At 36.4% G+C, this 26,496-nt stretch overlaps 1 protein-coding gene across 1 annotated transcript in view; it reads left to right on the top strand.

The window, feature by feature from the left end:
- The window catches only part of FOXP1 (forkhead box P1), a 281,610-nt gene that overhangs the window by 25,605 nt on the left and 229,509 nt on the right, over positions 1-26,496 (top strand). The window contains exon 3 of the mRNA XM_044661547.1: positions 14,754-14,759. Within this exon, the coding sequence (XP_044517482.1) occupies positions 14,754-14,759 (6 nt within the window). The remainder of the gene's footprint in view (positions 1-14,753; positions 14,760-26,496) is intronic.

The raw sequence follows: 26,496 nt of genomic DNA, 5'->3' as shown, positions 1-26,496 counted from the left end.
AGGATAGACTGGAAACAGGGAGAATAGATAGAGAGAAAGAGTTCTCTTCAAAGAAAGAAGTAAGTCCTGAAGTAGAATGATAACTGAGGGAATGAAAAGAGAGGGGCAGATGCAAGCCAGCCTCAGAGCAAAAATTAATATAAATTTGCTGTTGATGTGATACAGGTCTGAAGGAGAGAAGTAAGCTAAAGAAGCATTAGCCTGTTTCAAATAGTGAAGTACTACCTTGTGTAAAGTATTGGATCATCAATTTCCAGTTGGAAGGGACCTAAGAGCACATCTAGTTGAAGTCTCTCCTTTTACAAAACAGATGATCATAGTTTTAAAGCTTGAAGGAAATTTTGGGGCCATTTTCCTTAATACCCCCCGTTTTACATGTGGATGGACCAGCAAGAATAAGAGATTTCCAAGAAGACACACAGGCAAAACCAGGTTTGGACTCCCAAATCATCATGAGGGTAGAACCCTGGGGATTTTCCTGAGAGGGAGTGATTTGTAGCTTCTGTAGTATTAAAACAGTAAGACAGCATCTGCTTGGCAAGAATAGTTAATTAAAATAAGCAGCTACCCAATCTGTAGAGTTACTTTCCTGCCTCATCCACTTCACTCCTTCAGGCCTTTCTATTTGTGTCCAAGGATTTCCATCTCCCAAACATGTGGAAGACTAGTTCTGACACTTGACTCTTTTTACTTCTTTTCCCTACCTCAGAGTGCTCTGTAAATAACTGAATCACACTCTTTTTCTTCCTGGGCAATCAAGGGGATGCTTAGTATCACTTGTCCTAGGCACAATTTGCTGTTCTTGGCTTCTGTGCAAAAATTCCCACTTATAGCTCTCCTTGGACTCCTTTCAAGTCTGTAACCTGAAATCCAGAACTTTATCCACTTTAATATATTGCCTGGTTCTGCCACTTGGTAGCAATGGAACCTTGGAAATGATAACTTGGAAATGCCCCATGTCCTTTCCATTAAGTAGCGTTACCTTGTTTCAAGTTACTGTAAATTCATTGAATACCTACTATGTGTAAGGGATCACAAAGAGTCAGACGTGACCGAAATGACTGAACAACAGCACTGTGTATAAAGAATATAAGTACTATGCCAGATTAACATCTGGAGATAGGGTACAGTGAAAAGTGTTAGACTAATGGTCAAAGAACCTCACTGGAATTTGGACTCTGCCACTTTCTTTCCATGTCACCTTGGATTAATCATTCTAACACCTCTGAGCCTCAGATTTAGCTTCCTAAAAATTATGGGATTTGACTAAAGATAATTTCCTGCTCTTTGCATATGATTCTTTGATAGAAAGGAGCATATAATTTTGTCCCTGTCATTAAGAAATTTACAAAATTGGATTGTACATTTTGCTTTTGAACCATGCAATTATCTGGGTATATGCGTTAGTTCTTTCTTAAATTGTTCGTTTCTTGAGGATAGAGGATGTCTAATTCCATCCAGATACCCCACATAAAAAGTTAGTGTTTTGCTTTGATAGGAGACTTCATGGGCTCATTGCATATATAGGAGACTCAGATCTTTTTTTTTTTTTGATTCACTGCTATTACGTCAATAAAAGAAGAGCCAATTGTCTGTACTTTAGGGAAATAGTAAATTAAAAAAAAAGCTGAGAACATTTGGAACTGGAAAGAATGTTGAAAATGATCTCAGTTAACAAATATACATTAATCCCTGTACAATGGACAAGACACTATAAGAGATCTGGAGAGGTTTCAGATGTACTGTCAAAGTGTTTATACATTTGTTCTAGTAAGGAGGAAGTGAAGTATTCTTTCCCTTTTTTTTCGGTTCAATCACTTAGCAAACTTTTAGTTTAGCAACTATTTTGGGCAAGTTATTATGGCAGGGCTAGCAACAAACAAACAAACAATACCCCGACCAAATGCACATATGTGCCCACAATTGAACATCATATCATGGTTTAATTTTTCTACTGACCCTGACATTTACTTGTCATTTAAAGTTTTGGACTTAAAATCCAATCGAGTTGCAAGGACTTGATTGTATTTCTGCTAGAAATCTGAAATCCAATATATATATATAGAATCGAAACAGATGTTGGTGTAAGATCTGTCCTCCCAGGGATATGTGGTCAAAGACTATTCAAGTCATTTTAGTCTGAATTTTGTAATTATCAACAAACAGGAGCATTCATTTGAATAAATAATATGAACAATGATCATACATAAAAAATGAACACAAAATTATCTACTGTTGGCTAAAAGAGAAATTAATGTTTAACAAATTCATAACAAGAGAATCTCTTGGCTTTTTGACTCCTTCTGCTCTGTTTCTCTTCTATGTGCTTTTTTTTTAGATTTTTTAAAATCCTAAACTTAAAGTCCTTCAACAAAAACAAAATTCTACATTCCCAAACTATAGTAAAAATGATCATGCACAAAACTTTCATTTAGACTGTAAAAATCTATATATTAACTTTAAATTAATAGCATTGGGTTATATTTTTCCTGCGTCCTTCTGAACGCTTTCACTTCTTTTGTATTTGTTGTTATTATTATTGTTCATTTTTACGCTGTCCACATTGATAGGTATATTGCTATGCTATTTCTGTTCTATTCAGTCAGTATCCCTTTTCATAAGTCTTTCCTCATTTCTTTGTATTATTCATATTTCTACTTTTATGGTATAATAATATTCCCTTACCTTGATATACTACAATTTATTGAGCAATTTCCCAAACATTGTCCACATTAGTGGCTTCTAGCTTTTTCCTGCTTCACATGAAGGTGTTATGAATGTTTTCGTACAGGTATCTCTCATTCCATTTCCCCGCATTTTTAATAGCATCCTTAGAATATCAGTTCTGGCAGTCTTAATGTGACAATAGGTTATAGGAACCAAACAATATTGTTTCTCAGGCCCTCTATTACCATATTGTTTTCCAAGAGGATTATATTTATTCCCAGCTTCTGCAAAACTATTAACATATCTGATGTTCCATAGAAAGACCTGAACACATTATATAAATATCATCATTATTATTCCATAGTCTCACCAATGTTGAATTTTGTCCTTTTTTATTATGTCCATTTAGGGGATTTAAGGTAATACCCCACAAATATTTTTTTCTACATTTCTGATTGAGAGTTTATTCAGATTTTGCAAGATTGGTTGACAATTTTTCTCCTTTGAGAACTATGTGTTTGTAGTCACAGAATCAGGGTGTTAGGGTTGGAAGTTAGCCTCAGAGGTCATCCTAACTATAATATTTGACAGTATTTTTTAACCATTTATCCACTTAGTGGAATCAGCCTTACTCTTAAAATAATTAACCAATTTATCATTTTCATTTATTTACTTAATTTATCAATTCCTTCAAGAGTCAGGATATGAGGCTTTTCTCCAATAAGTTCATTGTTTTCCACTTCAGCCTTGTCTGGCCTTGTCACTGTATGGAGATGAACCTGGATTTTTGAAGGCTGTGCCAACAGAACCTGAGCTTTGGCAGGTTTTACCAGGGTGGATTAGATTCAATTATCTGCCAAGAAAATGGCCACATATAAGATCCAGAATACTTTCCCACAGGTTAGTGGCAGGGCAGTGGATTTTTTGATCACAAAAACTCTTGTGACTAGACTTAGAGACTGAAACTGCAACACTTGGTAAGACCATTGAAGTTAATTTTCCATGTACCCAGTTGGATCTCATGCCAGCCTGCTGAGAAAATGGCTGGTTAGATCTACTAGGGGCTTTTAAGTTTTTGTGTGTCTCATAGACAAATCAGGCATCTGGTAAACCATTAAGGATGCTTTCTCTGAATTATTTTTTTTAAATGCAGAACTGTGCAGGATTGCAAAGGACACCAATTCAATAAAAGTATATTTCCCTCCAAGTTCCTAGACCTCCTGAAATCTATCTTGAGTGTGTGTGGACTCCAGGTTAAATAGCCCTTACCTAGAAGCTAACACTGTCAGTTTTTGTTTTCATAAGAGAATCCAATAAGCAGTTCTTTCTTGGTTGTTTGTAAATTGAGAAGAGATAAATTCAAAGTCATTGATCTTGAAGGAACTTCAATTCCAGTTGGAGAAACTAAAATTAAAGTGTTTTTTTTTTCAGTTATGTAGAATTAACTAACAAAAGGTGAAAATGTATGTGTGTGCGTATGTGTATGTAGTTGTTTTTTCATTCATTTTGGGCATCTCTGATTTTTAGCCTGTTTCATGTTTTCTTGGCAAAGATACTGAAGTAGTTAGCCATATCCTTTTCCAGCTCATTTCATAGGTGAGGAAACTGAGTCAAACAGGATTACAGAATTTGTCAAAGGTTACATAATTAGTAAATGTCTGAGGCTGAATTTGAACTCATGTCTTCTTAATTCCAAGCCTGGTTCTCTACCCACTGGACCACTTAGAATAATTAATACCCATGTAAGAGGCTAAAACAATAACTAATTTAAGATTTTAGAGAAGGGAGACACCACCTTATGATTTATTTTAATCTTTTCCATCAGGTTATAACTTGCAGTACACACTGGAGATTGGCCTATGTCCCATCTAATGAGGAATTTGGGTTCATTAACATGCCTGGAGTATTAATTTCTTTAGAGACTTCTTGGCCTTCCTCCAGTCCATTTTGATATGAGGTGGGCACAATGAGAGAATAAAGTTAATTTCTGTGTATAGGCCACCACAGATTTTTTTCCTGAACTATATAATCATCTGAATTTATTGGGTTTCAGGAAATTGTGCAAAGTCTATCTGTCTGCACAGGCTGATGCCTGACTGATATTTGTAGATTAGGCAGGGTAGAAGATATGATATTTGACCATCAATGTTTGATAATTTTTGTAAACTTTAAAAAAAATTACCCCAATACACTGAAAACTTATAACATACTGAAGATAAAAAGGACTAATTTCAGAATGATTGTTGCCTTTAATTTAGAAGAAAAATATTGAATTATTGATCCAAATGAAAGTCTGCCAAAAACTGACATTCTCCTTTATTAAGAGGCATGAGCTTCAGTAGGTCAGAGAACCCTTGAACTTGCCCTACACATACCACAACTGGAGTATTACAGTTACTCCTGAGCAGTTTGGGGAAGGGCATTAATAATTTGGGCAACCAGGATGGTGAAAGATCTTGAGTTCGTGTCCTCTGAAGATGGTTTTAAAGCACTGGGAATTCTTAGCCTGGAATACATCAGATAGAATACAAGGGATATGATTGTGGGCCCAGAAAAGAAAACTTTTAGTTATTCTCATGAACACTGAAATTAAAAATGAGTAGAATTAAGAGGATTTTGTGCAAAGTTGAAAATAGGCAAACATATGCCTCTCAGTTGGAACTATTTAAAAGTGGAGTCGTTGGCTATCCTAGAAGGTAGTAAGCTCTCCCTCTCTGGAGATCTTCAGGCAAAGGCAATATAATTTGGCATTCAAAGCCCTTCCTAAGCTAGTCCCATCCCAAATTTCTAATCTTTTTACACAACATATTCTTTAATCTGATGACACTGGCCTTCTTGCTGTTCCATAAATAAGACACTCCATTTCTTGGCTCCAAGCATTTTCCCTACCTGTCCCCCATGCCTGGAATGTTTTTCTTCTTCATCTCCACTTACTGGGTTCCCTTTAAGTCTTCCTTTAAGTCCCACCTAAAATCCCATCTTCTACAGGAAACCCTTTCTAACCTCTCTAAATCCTAGTGCCTTCCTTCTTCTAATTATTTCCTATTTATCCTTTATATAACTGGTGTTATATACATTGTTGTTTGTCTCTTGTGTTGTAAGTAAAATGTAGTGTTTGGACTGGGTAGCCTCCAAGTTCTCTCTTTTCCAGGTCTTTTTTTTTTTTTTAATTCTGTATAGAGTGACAGTCAACTTGTATATAAAAATTAGTCCATTTTCTGTATGATGTTTTTATTTTATTGCCTTTTAAAAAGTGCTTTAAGGGAGCATCTAGGTGGCTCAGTAGATAGAGAGCCAGACCTGGGGATGGGAGATCCTGGGTTCAAATGTGATCTCAGATACTTCCTAGCTGTGTGACCCTGGGCAGGTCACTTAACTCCCATTGCCTCGCCCTTTCCATTCTTCTGCCTTGGAACCAATACATGCTATAGGGTAAGGGTTTTAGAAAATAAATTAAAATAAAATAAATTAAAAATGTATTAGTCATTAATGTCTCAGTCTTCATTTTATATAAAGGAAACTGAGGTCCAGAGTCATACTGGTGCTAAGTCGCAGAAGCAGAATTCATTTGTGGACCTCTTGTTGCAAATATAGTATGTTTTCCATGATCCTACACGGCCTTAAAAAATAGGCACATTTTGAGTAACTCTTCACATGTCTGCAGGAGGCAAGCTGCCCCTGTGTTCTGTGTTCTGTAATAAAAATAAAGACTATTGTCTCCAGACAAATAAGCCTTGACTATCTCTAATGTTGTTCTTACAGCCAAGGAGCAACTTCTCAAGTTTTACAGCTTTGGTAATGGAGAAGTTAAGACGCAGATTTTTTTTTCTCTTTATTCCTATAATGTTATGATCATAAAAAAGAAGAAAAAAAGAAAACTGATTCTTCTCCCCTTTATTGGTCATTTCTCACTGTTTTTCCCAACATTTAAAAATACCGATTTGCTCTTTGTTATTTTTCAGTCATTTCAGTCCTGTCCAACTTTTTGTGACCCATTTGGAGTTTTCTTGGCAAGGACACTATACAGGTTGGGCATTTCCTTCTCCAGCTCATTTTACAAATGAGAAAACTGAGGCAAATAGGGTTAAGTGACCTGCCTAGAGTCACACAGCTAAGAAGCATAGGAGGCTGAATGTAACTTCAAGCCTAGTGCTTATCCACTGTGCCAACTAATTGCACTGATGGCTCATACTTTCCATTTTCTTTACCTTCAAAATGGGCTTCCCTGACTTGAGTAGTCCAGAAGAAGAGTTACATTTTCTTGATTTAATTATTTCTTTTTTTAAAAAGCCCTTACCTATTGGTTTTAAGGCAGAAGGAACTATAATTGATAGATAATCAGGGTTAAATGACTTGCCCAGGGTCAAACAGCTAGGACGTGTCTAAGGTTGAGAACTTCATATCTTTGAGCCTGCCATAACTATTTCTAACAGACAGTTGAGATGGAAGGTCTAAGTCTTCTCCCATTTAGAGAAATTATAAAGCTATTATAGCTAATAACATTGGAGGAACTACTTCCCAGAGCTCAAAGCTGTCTGTACTCCTTTTACCTGATTTGTTTTCTTTTAAATCTAGGCTCATTGCCTTAGAGAATTTAGAACTGGTAGAGACTGTCTGGTCTTGTCCAGTCTCCCCCGCCCCCATCTCCATTTTACAAATAAATATCTTGAGACCCAGAAGGATGAAGCAACCATCTGATGTTATACAGATAGCAAGAAACGCACAAGGATTGGAACTGAACACCACTGACAACAAATTTAGTCTTAGAGAACAATGGGAATTGATGATTGAGAATAAAGCAGGAAAAGCTGAACTGAGAATAGGGGGATACACCTCTTAATTTAAAGGCTGACCTCTAAATTGGGATTGCAAGGTTGTGGAACCAGTTCTTGTAGCCAATTAGTGGACTAATTTACCCTTTTAGAAAAGAAAACAAGAATCTTAATAAATACAGTATTTCTTCTCTATACCTACTAGCAGCATTAGTGAAGGGCTGTACACACAAATGTTTTAAATTTAGAGGCAGAGTTAAGGTCACAGTTTGCCTCCAGAATCTGAATTGAATCAGGGTTTTATTTCAGATAAAATCTTTGGGGCTCATAACTTAAAAAACACAACTTTTACTGGCATTACGCAATTTGCCATGGGTCATTTAGTAAAACGTTTGTATATGTTAAGTCCAAGTTCTTTTTTAAAAAGAGAGTTTTGCAAAATCCAGGTGGCATTTCAGTTTATATTTAATTTTAATTGGGAATCAAATTCAGGCAAGAAAAAAATCCATCATATTTTCTTTACTGAATTGTCCATTAGGTGAAAAGGACATTCTTAGCCAAATTTTAAGTATTTTTTTTATTGGAGTACACATTTTTCTGGGACTAAATTGTTGTACGTGCATTTTTTTCATATCTAAGTTTTTACACATGGCAGTGATTTTCATGTCTAAATGCTTCTTACAGTCCTCCTGTAATATTTTCCATGGGATTAGTACCTACCACCAGGGAGGTTGAATAATTAACTTGTCCCCCGAATCAATAATTTCTATAGGCTGCTGTCTGTTGAGATCTAATTGTTTCTTTGTCGTTTGTTTTTCATCCCAGATCTTCCATTTGGCCATTGTTCCATCTTTTAGGATTTAGGAAGACCTCCTTTAAGACCTTTGGAGAATAGAGAATAGGTTAAAAACAACATTCGGAGCCAGGTTATTAGAAGGGCCTCCAATTTGTGAATATAACTAGTTACAGGTGGACTTTGTGATGCCCATAAAAGAGTAGCACGATATTACAGCAGAAAAGAGGGCTTGCTGCTGGTTCAGCTGGGAGCCCAGGGGAAGGCAATCATTGCAACTTGCTCATTTATAGCCTGGCCCACCAGAAATGGCATCTCCAGAAGCTTTGGCAGGAGCTGTGGTATTATGTTGACAACAAAGGTCGGGTGGAGTTCACTTTTTGAACATCTTCAAGTTTTTAGATTTAGATGTTCCTCTATGCCCCTCCTTCTCCTCTTCCTGTCTGGCAGATCACTGTAAGCAAAGAACACATAGGACCCATGAACATCAACTGAACTATATCTCACTAACCAGGAGAACACTGTACCCAGGAACAGCAATACTGTAACAATGATGATCAAATGGGAAAGACTGACAGAGAGAACTGATGAACTCAGGGTGCAGATCAAAGCCATGTTTCTTGATTTTTTTTTGCAAAACAGCTAATATAGAAATATGTCTTAATGATTTCACATGTGTAATTACTGTCATATTGCTTGCCCTCTTAATAACTGGTGGGAGAGGGGCTAGAGAGAGCGAGAAAATTTGGAACTCAAAATTTAAAGAAATGAATGTTAAAATAAATAAATTGGAGGAAAGAAAGAAATATATTTTACCCAGAGTTAACAGGAATGATTTGCTTACTCTGCTTTTCTGAAGTAAAGTATGTTCCAATTGCACCTAAAGAAAGAGTTTGTAATAATAACAATGTTTTAAATGGTGAGAGCACCATAGCTCAAATTATAATTACATCTTATGCTGTAGGTTGCTCCTTTGCAACTGAATGATGACCAAGCTGCCTTTTGAATAGAAAACAATATTGTATAATGGAAAGAGAGCTGCATTAGGGTTCAAATCCCAGCTGGACCTCTTTCTACTTAGGTGACCTTAGGCAAGTCACTTATGCTCATGGGGCTTGAGTTCCATATCTTTAAAATTAGACCGACTCTTTCATCCTTTGACTAGAGTCAGGGGAAAAGAATGGTTCATCAAATGGATGAAAAGTAGCAATATTTATGCTTCAATGAATGATATTTTAAAATCAGAAATAATCATTATTACTAATCTTTAAAATTATTAAAATTAATTATTTTTATTTTATTTAATGTTATTTAATATTATAATTATTATATGTTATAAATATTATAATTATATATAACAATAAAATAATAATACAATATTTCTTATATTGTATATAATAATAAATTATCATTGATTTATTTATTTTATATTTCATTAAAATTAAAATTAATTTGAGATTGTTACCAATTAACTGATTTTGCATGGATTCAGACAGTGTTGTTTATCATAGAGCAAGGATGAGATTAGGATCAGAGGAACTGAGTTCGAATGTGATCTTTTCTACTTACTACCGGAGTAATACTGATCAACTTCTCCTTTTAGAACTTCAGGTTTTTCCTGTTAAAGAGAGGAATTGGACTAATTGACTTTGAAGAACCCTCCCTACTCTAGATCTGTGATTCTTTGATACTTCCATTTCAGGAGTCATATCTTATGAAAAACTTTTGTTTTTTCTATAGATTTACCTTACTCATCCTCTCCCTCAATCCTTTTTTTCTCATATCCATTTCTTAAAAAACAAAACAAAACAAAACAGACCTGGAATTTCAAAGGTAATGGGAGTTTCAGATGAGAAGCTTCCTTTACCAATATGAAGCGTCACCTGCTTTGAAACTTTCAATCCCAAGAATATTGCTTGCTGTACTCCGATCCTAATTGACTTGCTCAGAATCACAAAGTCAGGATACGTTAAAGGCAGAATTAACCATTTCTCCTTGACTCTGAAGTCCCTTCCCCATCTACTACATATAGGATGCTTACTCTCATCCAGAGTGGGGTGAAAATTGGCTATAACCACAGTAAAGCAACTATGTCGTTTTCAGCTTTGGCCATTTTCAATTAATATGTCTGTGCTTCGGCATACTTCAATTCATTTTTACTTTGAAGCAACAACACCCACCAGACTGGGGTTTCTCCTTTCCATATGAAAGTTGGCCTCTTGCTTCTCACTTTTTCCTATAAATACTTCACCAGAGAAAAGTCCATTGTGGTGGCAACCAGGCCAAAAAAGAAAATTGGCTTAAATCTGCCCAATTCTAAAAAAGTATGTTAGAATGGGATCTCTTTGTTTTACTCCTGAAACAAAAGGGGTCCAGCAGTGCTTCTGACAGAGTTTACAGTGTCCTAGAAACAATAAACTCAACATTATAGTCCTGAGATGGGCCATGTTTAAGAAATTGTATACTGCTTCTTCTCAGTTTCCTGCCTCCCTAATTAGTCCTGGCAGTGGAATTGTTAGTTTTTAAGATACGGTAAATATGGGTCTATTAATATTGCTGAACATAATACTCAACGAGCTACAAGAAATGCTGGTAGCGGGAGATATTTTATGGACAACTTAAAAGCAGGCCATTTTCTGTTTGACAGGTTCCCCTTTATTGCTATTGTGTTTAGGTATACAGAACTGGAAGATTTAAACTGTAAACTTTCTCCAGGTGCCTGGAACAGCTGTCAGTGACTGACAGGGCTGGGGAATACCTTCTTTGTTTTTTTAGTATTAGGTGACATGTTTGAACCCTTTTCCCAACCAAAAGAAAGCATTTTAAGTAAAATATTTCTGGTACCTTGTATTTCTTGAGAAAATTATTCACCCTACTCTCCCTGATTAGAGAGTTAGTTCTTTTGAACTTGCCACACTTATTTCCATTGTTTTAATACGTGCAAAGAGTAGTTTATTATGCTTCAGAGCATTTGGGCCTGTTGACAGTGCTCTCTGAGTTGTATTTCATGGTATTTTTTTAATGTTTCTGTAGACCACCTGTTTTTTTCCTAGTCAAACATCACCCCATTCAACAACGACCAATTGCTTAACACAATAAATAAAAGAAATTACTCACCAAGGATGTATCATTGGACTTATGGTAGAAGTGTTAAAGATTCATAACCTACAAGTCAAAATATGTACTTTTCCCCAAGGAGAAAAAGCTTGTATTATACTCTTGTTTGGGAAATAGTTCTGGTTTCAGAACTATTATTCTAAGAGGTCCACTGATTTTAGCAGCCCTTGCTTGGCTGTTACATCTGATGGAGTGTTAGTTTGCAACTGTTCTGGGTCAGAGTTAGAGCCTGGATACCCAAGTGCTGTGAGCAATATTTATTCCAGCTTTATCTCTCCCTTCTTTTTCAAAATGAGCTGGCTTCTTTTCTGAGAGCTCCATTTCTACCTGAAATGGAACTGTGTTTGAAGGAACCTCTTGGCCAGAATAGCACTCTCAGGGCTGATGCTTGACAGGGAGAGGGGATCTCAGAGAGATAGTTGACTAAAAGGTTGCCCTCTTTACCTTGTCTGCATTCTTATCACACAGAAAGAGGTACAGCTAGAAATTCTGTGAAGGAAATCAAGGTACAGCCTTTTAAAAAGATCATTTCAACTACTTAATATAGATTAGATGACTCTACAAAGTTTAAACCTATCCCTTTTGACCTTGAAAATCTAAAGCAGGCTGCCTAGGCATTAGAGAAATCATTTTTCAGGTTCTTTCAAAAGCTGCTTTACTGCTCAGGTATAGCCTAGATGACTATTTTTTTAAGATTCTGCACCATCTTCTCCTGAGTATCTCCTTCCCCCTGCCTCCCCTTTTCCCACCCAAATGTGGTTGGTATGGTCTCCCACCTCTTAACTTTGGTGATAATTTAAACTTATGTTTTTTCTTTCATTCCTTCCACAGTGTTCAGGGGTGGGGAATGGGGCATCCTCCCTATTCCTGCTACCCCTACTATAGTTCAAGCTCTTATCTCTGAAATGGCCTTCTCATTCTAGCCTGGTCCTTTTCTATCTATCTAGTCCATCCTCTCACTATACTTCAAAACATAATTTTCTGAATGTATCTACCTAATCATGGCCTTCTTACTCAACATTTTTTATAGAATAAAGCATAAATTCCCAATCCTAGGAATTTTTAAGGCACACTACAATCTGATGGCAGCCTTTCTTTTCAAGCTGATCTTCTGCTATTTCCCATCATTGATGGTGTTTTGAAATTCTACTACTCTATACCATCCCTCCCACAAAGCCAAGTCTCATCATTCCTAGCTCTTGTGTCTCTTTGTTGATGTCCTTTCCTGTTAAAATCCTTTTGCTGGAGGCCAAATTCAGGTGAGGCTTCTTGAATGAAGCTTTTCCTGAATGCATGCTTCCCCTTCTTGCTCCCATTAGAAAGTGATATCCCCATTTTTACCCTTTTTATAGCAATCTATCTAGTCTTGTCCTTTACAATTAGGATCCTAGATCTTTGATCGACAGCTAGAAAGAATCTTAGAGACTATCTACCCCCGTGTCATGGAGATTAGAAGACTTGGATGTAAGCTCCATCAGATTGTGAGCTCCTCGAGGGGAGGAACTGTCTTTTGCCTTTCTTTATGTACCCGTACTTACCATAGTACCTGTCATAGGAGTGTGCTTTGGAAATGCTTATTAGCTGACTGATTGACTTCAGTGGTTATGACACATACCATACCATGGTAGATACTCTTCAAGTATTTGAAGAGACATTTTGTGGAAGAGTGATTAGATTTATTCTTTTGGACTCCAAAGGGAAGCCAGAGCAAGCAAGTAAAAACGACAAAAAAGCCAGTTTAATTTTGCTTTCAGCAAAACTTCTCCAAATTTTAGAGCTATCCCAAAGAGAGATGGGTTGTTTTAGCAGGTAGTGGGATTGCCCTCTTTGGAGGATATTAAAAGAAAAGACTGATGATCTTTTGTCAGATGTATTACAATGGGAATTCCTTTCTAGTGTGGCTTAGACAGATGCTTTCCACGACTTGGATTTTGTGATTCTGAGAAACTTGAGATCACAGAGATTGTGACACATAGGTAGATGTAGCAAGTAGGATTTGAACCAAATTGCCCGAGCCAACATTCTTTTGTCTCTTCCATACAAATTCCATCATTTCCTATAATCTTATAATTACTTGTATACATGTTTTCCCTCCAATTATATTAAAATTTCCTTGAAAGACATTTTTATTTTAATAATCTATTTAGGGGAATAGTGATTATTCATTATTATTAAAATATATAGGATTCTGAATTGTCCAAATCATGCAAGAAAAGGGCTGACCACGGGTAAAGGGAATAGTGTGATTATCTCTTCCCATCTAGCAGGTGATGAAGTTCCTACACAGATCAGAATACATAGAGTCAAACTGTGAGAAAAATGAAATCCCCATGGGATCCTTCACAGGGGTTGAAGGTGATAAAAAAAAAAGTATAGCTATTTCTTCTTTGAAACCCTGGCTATGACCCTTTGCATGACTCTTGAAACATAAATCCTAAATTGGCCACCTCTAAGGAATGCTTCATATCTACTAGCAGAGTCAGACTCCCTAACAATAGATTGGCTTTCCTTTAGTCATTTTGTCTTTTTCCCTTTTTGTTCTACACACACACACACACACAGACACACACACAGACACACAGACACACAGACACACAGACACATACACACACACACACACACACACACACACACACTCCCACCCTATCGTTTATTTCCCAATTCCTGTTCTTGCATCATCATTCATTGTGGTTATCCTGGTTTCTTAAATCCCACATTTTCCTCAGTGCTATTGGGAAAGATTTAGATACTTCCCAGAATCCTGCAGCCATCCCTTGAGAACTGACTTCATGCTGTCATTTCCACATCCTCTGCTGTCAGACCTAGTGAAGGTTAGCCATCTAATTCCTTCCTCTACACACATAGCCAGCGTGAACTGGGTTATTGGAATTTACCATTGTCCTCATCATCACTCAGTTGGTAACTGACCCTCACTTCTTTCTCAGTCATATATGACTTGTCTCCCTCTCTTCTGCTTTAATTCAGACCATCAAGAATTTAGTAAGTGGATATATAGCATTAGTTCTTTGAATTCAAGGTATCTTGTATTTCTTTTTTGGTAAACCCAAAGTCTAACCATCATGATGTTTCATCTATAGAAGGGATTCGAGATATATATGCATATATATAAAATACTGTGCTAGATTCAATGAATTGCAAAGATGAAATCCAAAAAAATCATCCCTGGCCTCAAGGAGTTTATAGGCTTGCTGATGAGCTATCAATCAATTAGAATATATTTATTAAGCTCCCATTATTCATAGAGATACTAAGACAAAAATAAAATAGTCCATACCCTCAGGAAGTTTACAGTCTTTTATAGGAAATTTCTGGAGAAATTAGTCAGCAAGTATTTCTCAGGTGTTGATGTGTTTGAAATTGTGCAAAAAGGGGGGATATAAAAGCAAGAAGTGAAACATCACTGGGCCTCAAAAGACTTATTTTATGAGAAAATATCCTTAAAACTTGGAAAGGAAAGATTGTGACCATTAGAGACGGGGTGTGGTTGGAGGGACAGTTGTAGGTCTGGTACTCATGGATAGCTCAAGCAAAGGGATCCATTATCTGCTCCTTGAGACAGATTATTGCTGCCAGTACTTAAAAGTTCTACACTAAAGAATGAAAGCCAACATTTTACAATATACTCTTTTGTGATCAAGTATAGTAAGATACAATCCCTACAACTGACTACTTACTCATTCTCCAACTCCTCCTCAGTCTGTCTTCTGCCCTTGTTATTCCACTGTAATTGCTTCCTCAGAGGTCGGTGATAACTTCCTAATGTAGCATTTTCTTAGTACTCTTCTAACTTGAGTTTCTTGATCTTGACCTTGTTGAAACCCTTCTCCCCAGATGCGCATGATACTGAACTCTGCCATTTCTCCTTCTATTTAATTGCTTCTCTGTCTTCGTTTGCTCTTCTTCCATTGTTTACCCCCTAAAATGTAGGCAGTTCCCCAAGATTTTCTCTGCCCTTTTTTTTCTTCATGTTCATTCTCTTGCCCACTTAATTTACTGTCATTTTTCTTCAACCGTCACATCTATTCAGATGACTATCAAATTTCTATCTCTACTTCTAACATCTTTGTAATCCATACACATAGTTGTTACAGCCTCCATTGTGATGGCTTACATTCTTCAAAATGATCATGTCTTAAACTGAAATCATTTATCTTTTCTCCAAAAAAATACCCTTCAGTTCCATATATTTATCAATAACAGTTTTCCTATTTACCTAGGATTGAAATATTAGAGTCATCTTTTATTCCTTTATTCCTTTTATTTTCAGTTTGTGGCCTAGTTCCCAAGTCTTGCTGACTACCATGACCTGCTTTCCAATCCCTCTGTCACTAATCTAGTATAGATCCTTATGACTTCTTGAGTGGATTACTAAAATAACTTCTGGTCTTACTAACTTCTTTCTCTTCTTCCTTCAGATTTTTATTCTTATGATTCATCTCATTATTAGATAAATCTTACCTAAAATATAATTAATAATGTTATCAACATCAAAAAAATCCAGTCCCTCATCTCACTACAGAGAAAATGGTCATTTAGGATACATTCCAGGAAAACTTTCTGAACATGTGATGCAGTAAAGAAGAACAATGGATTTCAAGTCAGAGAACCTCTCAAGCCGCATATTCTTACAACTTGTGTGTTTTTTCGAAAAGTCATCTAAACTTTCTGGGTCTCTGTTTCCTCATGTGTATAAGGGAGTCCATGATTGAGAAGACATTTCTGTCTTTAAATACTGGGTTCCTAAAAGTGCCCTGAACATTATTGGGTTTGTTTTGTTTCTTTGTTTGTTTGTTTTTCTCCTCTCCCTGACATTGGAGTAGGGCCAAGAGATTTGGGTTCAAATCTGGTTGTATTTAAATTTTAATAAGTCAATTGGATGAATGGCCTTGCCTTATTTCTCTTGTTTTGACAAGGAGGATGAACTAGATGATCTCTGCTCTTTCATTCTGTGATTCCACAACTTTTTGCCACAGTCATTGTATATTTAAATAATCCTCTAGGTTCATCTGCACAGGCTTGGTACCTGAATGAGCTTTACAGGATGAAAACCCTTTCTGTTGACATCACTGGCTACAGTGCTTAGCTTAACATCACCTGCAAGTAGGAGCCATCCAGTGTTATTGTTTTTAATACATGAAACCCAAAGTAGGAATGCTTGAAAGTATAGATATTACTGCAAAAGCACACCAGATAGCCTGACAACTTCACCTGAACCCAGAGGGAAAGGAGCACTCTCTCTTTCCATTCTTTCCTCGGAGATGGCATTTTCTTTTGCATGATTCCTGTTGGAATGAGCTGAAGGCATATACTCTTCAGGGTTGCAGGGACTGGGCCCGTAAGGTTTCCATTTATTAATTTGATTTCCTGTAACAATGAATAAAAAAATAATCAACAGGAAGTTCAAAACTCCCATGTATAGATTTCTTAGTTGTAACTTGCTTTTTTTTAAACTTTGTTTTCCCATAATATACCACATCAGCAAATTCATGTTTTAAAAACTCTGCATCTGAATTTTCTCTTCTAAAGCAAACACAAGAATAAATTGGGATTTCATAAAAACAAAAGCAAGATTGCCCATGATGAAGTAGAAAATTCACACGGAGATCTGTTGGGTGGGAGACAGGGAGGCACAGTTACTCATGGGAAGAATATTTGCTGTTGGCCTTAGTATAATAATGTTAATGAGATTATTAGGTGGGGGAGATTTTCAATAAATAATTGATAAAGTATTAGAAAGTGCCTTTTCTCCAAATAAACTTCAGAATAATTAATATTCATAGACTCTGTTTGTCAACAGAAGGATGCAAATGAAGAATGGATCCAATTATCATATAATGAGTCTGAAGGACATCTCTAAGATAAGGATTAAAGAACTAGCAGAAAGCTAAATTTATGGACCTGTTCAAACCCCAAGGCTGATTTGTTTCCACGAAACTTTGGTCTCCTCTCTAGATACCCACTGTAAAATATGTACCTCCCATTGTAAGAAGCATTTAAAGTCAGATTTCTAATAGGATGATGGTTGCAAAGTATGAAGGACAGAGGAGGTAAGAGAGAAGACAACTTGCTAATGCAAAAGCAGTGTACTGAGAGTCACTTTTATTTCTTATTTATAATCTACATGCACACTCTGGATAATAGATGACAACGCTCATTCAGTACTTTAGCTTCAAAGCCGAGAGAAGGCATGGATGACAGAGCTGGGAGCTGGAATATAAAGGTACTCACAACAAGAGGAAAAATGCCTGTTTACTGGATTGCATTTGTTAGCACGCTGTCTTCAGATATCGTTCCCCCAGGAATAGTGAGAATATGTGCTGCACGAACAATGATTTAACATCTGAAAATGGTACTTAAAGAGTTTTCTGTCTGGTAGTAACGTGATGAAGGCTTCTGAAGGGAACCTGGGGACTTCATTTCTTCTATTTATCTATATGTCTCTCTGGTTTTAGTCAAAGGTAATTGCATATTTAACCCCTCAAATAGATTTAACCCTCTCAGCCCCAACCTTTTTTTTTATGCACTGTTTCTTCTTATCTCAGTACAGTAAAATGATACACACACATATATGTGTATGTAGATATATAAATGTGGAAAATTACATAGTAAATGTAATGGGATTCATAGAGTATTATTGCAAACTGTATTTAATGATGTCCTTTATGGCTAAAAACTTGATGGGGAAGGAGGAAAAGTCTGTGTTGGGAGGGGAAGAGAGAGAGAGAGAGAGAGAGAGACAGAGAGAGAGAGAGAGAGAGACAGAGAGAGACAGAGACAGAGAGAGAGAGAGAGAGAGAGACAGAGAGAGACAGAGACAGAGAGAGAGAGAGAGAGAGAGAGAGAGAGAGAGAGAGAGAGAGAGAGAGAGAAGGAAGGAGGGGAAGAGAAGAGTAATAGTAGTAATAATGAGGGGGAAGTTGTAAATGGTGCTTTAAATCAGCAATATCAATTTGCTGTTTACTTCAGCAATATGTTTTTCTCAATTAGCACTTATTCTGGGGGGCCTGCTTAATAGCTTATGTGAAACAAATATTAACACAAATCGGGTAATTATACCAAAATCCCAAACTCCTCAAAGATGAAAAGTCATTTTTAGCTAAGAATACATGAACCATAAAACATCCTACAGTCAAAGTAAATGTGCTCCGAGGAAAGCCATAAGACTGGAGCTGAGCTTCTTTCACAGTTTATTTCCATGGTATTTAAATTACGATACCAGTGGGTATTTTTAATTAGTGCCTCTTTAAAGTGTGCACTTGTCTACATAAGCCATTTTGGCAAATTTGACTCATTCATACAGTAGTTGCTGTGAAAGAGGCCAGCACAGCCTGCAGGAATTAAAATGAAAAGTTTCTGCAAGCTGTTGTCGACATGACCATATCTCATTAACTTTAAAAATGGAGATTATTTGCCTGAAAGCTTGATTTGACTAACAGTAATCAAATATTAGGCTCAATAGAGAAAGGAGGAAAAAAAAAAACCCAGTTCCACTGTTGTGATGTATAGTGTGTTAAGTGCCTCGTGGTACACTTTAAATAGCTGTATAAGATTTCTGTTTTGACAAACGTAACAGGAAAGAAGAAACAGAGACATATGGTTTACAAAGTAATATTAGGATAGTTTTATTTTAGAGGAAGACTGAGTATTTACCAAGTTTGCCAAAGATAAATATGATTTTGCTGATTACTGATACTTCTCTCATTAAGTAGGAAGAATTAATTATCCAGAGTAGCTTCCCCTGGATTATAGAAGTTTAAGTGCTGGAAATAGGCTCTATCTCATGATTATCTTTTTTCTTTTTCAACTGTTAAATTGGCATGAACCTCACATTTGTACACTGGATTCATCCCATTGTTTTAACTAAAAATGATGAAGCAGGTTGTAAAATTGTGCATAAAATTAGCCAAAATGGAAAAAAAAATATTGCTCTTTCTTATCGTGAATTCTTTCAATAGCTTTTCAGTTCATTTAGGTATCTGGACCCCGAATCTCTTTTAGTCAGTAATTAAGAACTCTTATGATGACAGCCTGAAGTTGTTACTGAAATGGTAGAGGGAGGTGGTGCTTTGTAGTTTGTGTATGTGTGTTTTCACACTGACAAAGGGATGTTTGTCTTGCCTAAGTAAACCACGGTGTATTTTTTTTTTCAAAAGAAAAAAAAAGGTACAGTTAAACAAAAGACAGAAGATAGTCTTCTGCCTTTTTATGTCTTTGAACTGAGAACATGTGCTGCATTTTACTAAAGGAACATAAGCCTCGAATGTAAGTAACTGGTTTTTGCATTAGGCACTCCCTGGAGGTAGCAGAAAAATATCATGGCCCTGCATGAAATGCGAATGTGAAATCTACCAGAAAGAAATATTTATGACCATTTTATGCTTGATTAGACTTGGATGACATCTGTTAGAAGACAGGGACTGGACAAAGAGAGAGACGCTTGGGGGCAAATGTTAACAGAGTTGTTTAGATGATGCTGGGGCACAGGCGTCCATTTACTGCCAGGCAAAACACAGGACTTGTGTTAGGGAGAATGCAGCTGGCAAGAATTCTCTGGGATGGTGGAGCCCCTGGAAACGGAGCGGCCGGAAAAGTCCAATGCAGCTGCTGATGCTACTTGCCGCACAGCCACAATTTATGATCAGTGATCACAGCTAAACATAGATATGGAACTTTCAAGGAGCAGACACATTAATAAAATTCTATCAATGTGACTCAGCAATGAAAATGGGAGCATCATTACTTGCTAAAGATACTTTTTCACTTTCCCGCCCTACAGAGTTCCCAGCAATGGGGTGTGAGGGGAGAAGGGGGTGGGGGGGGAGTAGTTCCTTCTGTCTCCAATTAGGTGAAAATTAATTACACCAAATGACAGACTGGCTTCTTTCACTTCCATCTCCCCCTCTCTCTGGCTTCCCCTCTTAAGGCAGCAGCATTATGATCTAGAACTAACTACCCCTGAGTTAGCTCCCAGGACTGCATCTTTTTAAACAGTGCAAATGTTTGACTTAAGAAAAAAGTTTTTCAACAATGGCAAATGTTTTATCAGTTGTTAAACACTTCAGTGTTAAAGTGAGTAAGTGCTATTTGTCTAAAGAAAGAACTCGACCACGAGCAGAGGTATGAGCTTTTAATTCACTCTGGTTCCTTTCCCAGCTTCTTTTCCTGTAAATTTTCCCCGTCTGGAATGCTGATGGGAAATGTTATTTTGTTTTTGTTTGCAGCAGCTCAGTTGTTTTGATTTTGTCTGAGTGGTATGGAAAACAGTACGTCATTTGGAGTGGGTGTTTTGTCTATTGGCCATTTGGCGATTCCACATATATTTCTCATACTTATTACATGATGACAAGGGAACCCAAATGCCAGTGTTCCAGTTGCAATTTTCATCCCAGTTTAATAATAGTGAAAAGAAAACAAAGTTAATAGATTTAGCAGTTTTGATACTGCTCTCATAGTGATGGACGACTTCAGATTCCTCCTCCTCCTCCTCCCCCCTCGTCCCCACCACGGGTTAAGGAGCTCTTTAGGCGAAGGTCAGATTAAAGCGTATATCAATTTCTATAATAAACTGCATGGAGATAGCATTACAGATTTTGCATACAGTTGTGAAATGCTGTAATTTAAGTAGGAAAATCCATAAAAGGATAATAAACAATTTTTAACATCATTGGCAGGATTAGCTTATGGTATTCTCCTCTGCTTTTTATTTAGTTCATAACGTAAGTTCTGCCAATAAGTGCAGCATTTTAATTAAAAAATGATTTGAAATCAACTTCTGCCTTAAAACCAGAACACAATGCCCAGAGGATAACTTGAGGCTTTTAGCTGCTTCAGTTTAGATATAGCATATCCTAAATCATGCTTAGGATTTACAGTGTTGGGGGAGTCTATTGAAAGAGTATAGGAGTAGGCTTTCAGAGTAAGTAATTTTTGGTGTAGTACAAAAATAAAAATGGAAAGTATGATTAATTTTTCAATTTCTCTCTGCAGATATCTAATAATTGTACTCATGGACTGCCAAAGGCTCCCATTAAAGATTTAAAATTCAAAAGAAAGGTAGAATCAAAAAGATGGTATTTTGGATTAAATAATGTAAAATAACTCTAGGGCAGTGGTGAAGTGGGAAAGGTATCATCGGCACAGTAAGAGCTTTTCTGAGCCTTTCCTCCACTTAAAACATTTACATCATCTTACATTCCATGTTATAATCGTGATATTAAGAAAAATAATTTGTAAGGCTGATCAAACTGGGAAAATATATTTTTTTTGTCCTTCAGACATCAGTTGACACCTAAGAAAAGGAATATTAGAAGAACCACGTTACAATTTACACCAAAGTGCGGTATTATCCTTTGAAAATGGGTCCTTTTATTAAAGGATTTTCCCAGAAATTTATCCTAAAGTACATTCTCTCTTCCATAAGGATTTTCAACCAGAAAGCAGTGCCATTTTCAGTGGTCACTTGCGCATGTTCATCATCCTTTTTTTCAAATCAAGGTAACTTTTATAATCCTAGGAGAAGGGGACATCACATCCTCAGTATATAAAGGCTGTCAGAAAGGTCCAGCTGGACTGATCCTGCCTTTTCTGTACTGTCTTTATCACTTTGCTCAGTTCCACATAATAACATCTTCATCTGAGATTGCTGTGGCACAGGGGAACTGCATTTGTTGATCAAATTTGGCTGGATAACACTGTGATCTCGTATCCTGAAGTGCAGAGATGTGCCTGGAATATGTAAGCGTAAAGCTGGCCCCTTGATTGATTGATTCTGCCTGTCACAGAACAAGATAACTGGATCAGTAAATACCCTGTGCACTTCACCATCATCTACACAATCAAAAGTGAGGGCATCATGGGGCTGAAAAACACCAAAGCATGATGGGAATATACACATTTCAGAATGATAGTACCTTAGTGGGGGGAAAAAAAAGAGAAAATTCTCACTGTGTGTGGTTTCCTGGATGAATAGCATTGAGAATTATTTTAATTTCTGTATATTTATAATGCCTTCTGGTTATAAATGAGAAGTTTATTTTGCAACTGTCATACTTTAGGTTCACAACATTTATCATAAAAAGGCAATATTTTACTTTGGTTTAGAGAAAGAGATACTGAAGCGGATCGGACAAATTGTGGATAATAGATCAATATCTGAGAGCACAAAAGGAAACCTAAACCTTGCAACTTATCCTAGTAAAATAAACTTTTGTTAAACAGAGATAGAATTAAAATATCTTATTTAAAGAGGAGAAAGGAAGAAAGGAAGAGAAGGAGGAAGGGGTAGGGAAAAGAAAGGAAAAAAAAGGAAAGGGACATTTAAGAAGCAACTATTGCGTGCCAAAAACTATGCTCAGGGCTGTACAAATAGATCATTTGAGCCTCACTACAACCCTGGGAGAAATTACTGTCAGTATTATGGGAGATGTTATTGCTGTCTGCTTTTGCATGTGAGGAAACAGGCAGACACAGGCTAAATGACTTGTCCAAAGTCACACAGCTAAGAATTACTCAAGTCTAAATTTGAATTCATATCTTTCTTCCTGACTCCAGGCCCAGCATGTGTAACCAATAAGTAGGCAAGTTCATGGTTTTAATTTTGCACCTCCATACTGTGGTACTTTTTTTTACTGGCACTCTGTGACAAAACTGACATATTTATGCCCAAAGCTCGTATTTAGTATTTCACTTGGAATTTTACACATATGAATGATAAACTAAACAGAACTCTCTCTTTTTTTTTTAACATTTCTGTAGCCTTTTGAAATGTGAGGTTCCGTATTACAGACAAGTCTCAACATATCCACCCTAGTGCTTGACCACCAGAATTAATAAATAACCACATTCCTTGATGATTCTCTGAGGAGTGGATCGTGAAAAGAGCAGAATTGTTACCACAAAGGGAAACTCACATGGCAGGTCTCTAGGTGTTAAAACCTCCAAAGAACTACTTAATACTCTTACTGACCTTATCACCTTATGCCTTTGTTTTCTCCTTGCCGTGTCCTTGTCTAGTCTTTCTGGGGCTGCATTTTGCTCATTTGTGTATCCTCTTTAAAGCCTGGCAAAGTTGCCTTCCACACAGCAGATACTTGAAATATTTTTGAATGAATTAATAAATGAACCACTATACTCACAATTCTCTTTTTAATTGTAAATGAATGAATGTTTCCTTGATTTTTTTAAAACCACTGTCCCTTCTGAAAATAAAACTTGTTCCCCTTTACCCCAAACAAAGATCCCCTGCGTGTAACAAATAAGCTGGCACACAGTCTGTTTCTGACAACGTACGCCTTACTCCCGTTCCCTCAGGACACTACCTTCTTGTCCAGAGAAATGTCTGCTTCACCAACAGTCTGCCGAAATCAAGATGAGGGATTGGTTTGATAAGAATTTCATTATTGTCTGTGATCGTTTCCTTTACATTATTGTAGCCATGATGTAAATTTTTCTCATACGATTGTTTTCATCTACTAATGTGAGGATTCTAAGCCAGGGTGGGAACCTGGCATGTTGATACTCATCAGGCTTCTAGCTGAAAAACTTCCTTCAGCATTCCCAGAATAGACCAATTAAAATAAATGTTTCAATGAAGCATTTTGCATATGGCAACAACTATTTCCCACATGGGGGGAAAAAAGTGCTGTTTCAGAAAATGCCCAACTTGTTCTAGGTAACACACTGCTTCAGTTAATAAAAATGCCTTTTGGAGATCAGGATTGGTTATCTTTAAATTTTTTTTTTAACTTAAGGCAAATGAACAATTATAACATGCTTTATATGCTAAAATCCATTAAGGGGATAATGACTTTAGAAAATAATTTTGGTAAGTGGGATTTAATTTTTATAAACGAGTGTCTAAGCATTTCAATTTGGTGAAAGTTTTTCCTAACAACATTTTACAAAATCATTTTTTTTTCAAGGGTGTGTTTTATTTCTCTTCCAACCTTTTCAGGAAAGTAAAAGTGTTTTATTGGGTATTTTTGTTTCACTTCTTGTTTCCAGTATTTTTGCCAAAATCCATGGGAGTTAACTTTCCATTAAAATGTCTGAAAATTTCTTTGAAGAATCTGCATTTTGAAACAGTCAGAGCAAAATTGTGCCTATTGGTTTTTGAGAAGGATGATGGGCAGTAACTATGATACTGGTCATAATCATGAAGTTATTTTTTTGTCTGATTTCATATGCCAAATAAGATTAGCTTACAACTACATAGGGGTTTTGAAGGCCTATTGGGGAATGGAAGGGAGCCATGGAGTTGACTGTACAATAAAAGCAAACTTTATTTCCTAAAATAAGTCTAATTCATTTAGAGAAGCAAATACTTTTAAAAATAGATTTGCTCAGAAGAAAATGCTAACTAGATCTAGAATAAAGTATTTTCTTTTGAAAAATCTTTGTTATTAGCCTTTGGTGGATAGAGCACTACCCATTTCATGATTAGACTATCAGTAAATGTTTTTTATCTCTAGCAAGTAGTATTAAATGGTTTCTCATCTATATAGTGTAGCTCTTGTTAGGAGAATTTATAAAATTATAGTTTGGTATGCCTTTGAGACCTTTGTGAACTCTTGGCTATTATTTTATAGTCAACCTTCTAAGTTTTTAGAAAGCATCTAAACTTTATTGCAAATGCAAATACCAAATGAAATGTGTTTGAGATTTGGTATCATTATTAATTTAACATTAATTTTTCTATTTAAAAACATTATTAAATAAAACACTTTGGCCTGGGATCTATTTTGCTTTTGTAAATGCAAAGTTTTATAGACCAAAGGTTTATGTTTGGCTGATTTCTTATCTTTGTTGTTCATCATCAAAGTGAAGATAAGAGAGTGTTTTCTCAATGTCATCTCTAGATCTTTTTTTTTTTAAAACAATTCCATTGTCTTGAGAGAAAATTCAAAAGCTGAATACAAGTGGGCAAGTTCATGACTTTAGTGATAATTCTGCACCCCTATGTCTTGGGACTTGTTTTTTTTGGCTGGCACCCTGTGACAAAACTGACATTTTTATGCCCGAAACTTGTATTTAGTATTTCGCTTGGAATTTTACACGTATGAATGATGAACTAAACAGAACTTTTTTTTTACATTTCTGTAGCCTTTTGAAATGTGAGGTTCCATATTACAGACAAGTCTCAACATATCCACCCTAGTGCTTGACCACCAGAATTAATAAATAGCCAAATTCCTTGATGATTCTATGGGGATTGGAAACGCAGCAGCGGCAGGATTTGCTATGCAAGAGAGTTCATAAAAATTTTCATTGCTGGAGGAAAGCTTATATACAGTAGTCTGTTTGTCCTTTATTTCAACCACCTGAGTTAGAGCCAAAAAAGCAATTGTCTACTACATATTTCAAACAGATGCTGAGGGCTAGGAAGGGTGACTAGAATTCACAGCAATAAAATCCTGGCTCTTTAAGTTCTCTTGAAGGAAGTGAGCCCATAAAAATTTTGCTGCTGACTTGTTTGTCCTGTTCTTTGAAGTATTTAGCATTAATTTAAGCCTACAAATCATGAGCACCTCCATTTTTCATTGGAATATAAAAGCCTGCTAAAGACACGACCTGGGTGTGCCCCAAAATGGAATCTTTTAACAGATATATTCATTTTAACTGTTTTCCTGAATATAGGTTAGCTCATCTTGCGTATTCTCATACTATTTTGAAGGAGCTTTGCTCAGAAGATGGTTGTAGAAGGGAGGTATTGTTAGTCATTACTTTTACAGGAAAACATTTTTTAAATGCAATATTGTGTCCTGTTCTTTTCCTGTTTCTATTCAGTTTATGTGTCATCTCAGGGTAAAGAAATTTCTAATTGGGCTCAGAAGTATTCTGGTGAAATTATTCAACAAGAACATCTTACATTTAAAAAAAAAAGGAAGGAAGGAAGGAAGGGAATAAGGAAGGAAGGAAGGAGGGAGGGAGAGAGGGAGGGAGGAGAAGGAAGGAAGGAGGAAGTGAGGAGAAGGAAGGAAGGAAGGAAGTAGGGAGTGAGGAGAAGGAAGGAAGAAAGGAAGGAAGAAAGAAAAAGGAAGGAAGGAAGGAAGGAAGGAAGGAAGGAAGGAAGGAAGAAAGAAAGAAAGAAAGAGAAAGAAAGAAAGAGAAAGAAAAAGAAAGAAAGAA

Source organism: Gracilinanus agilis, chromosome 1 (genome assembly GCF_016433145.1).
Source record: "Gracilinanus agilis isolate LMUSP501 chromosome 1, AgileGrace, whole genome shotgun sequence".
Taxonomy (NCBI): Eukaryota; Metazoa; Chordata; class Mammalia; order Didelphimorphia; family Didelphidae; genus Gracilinanus; species Gracilinanus agilis.
Note: the sequence above shows the minus strand (reverse complement) of the source record. Positions and strands in the feature narration are given on the sequence as shown.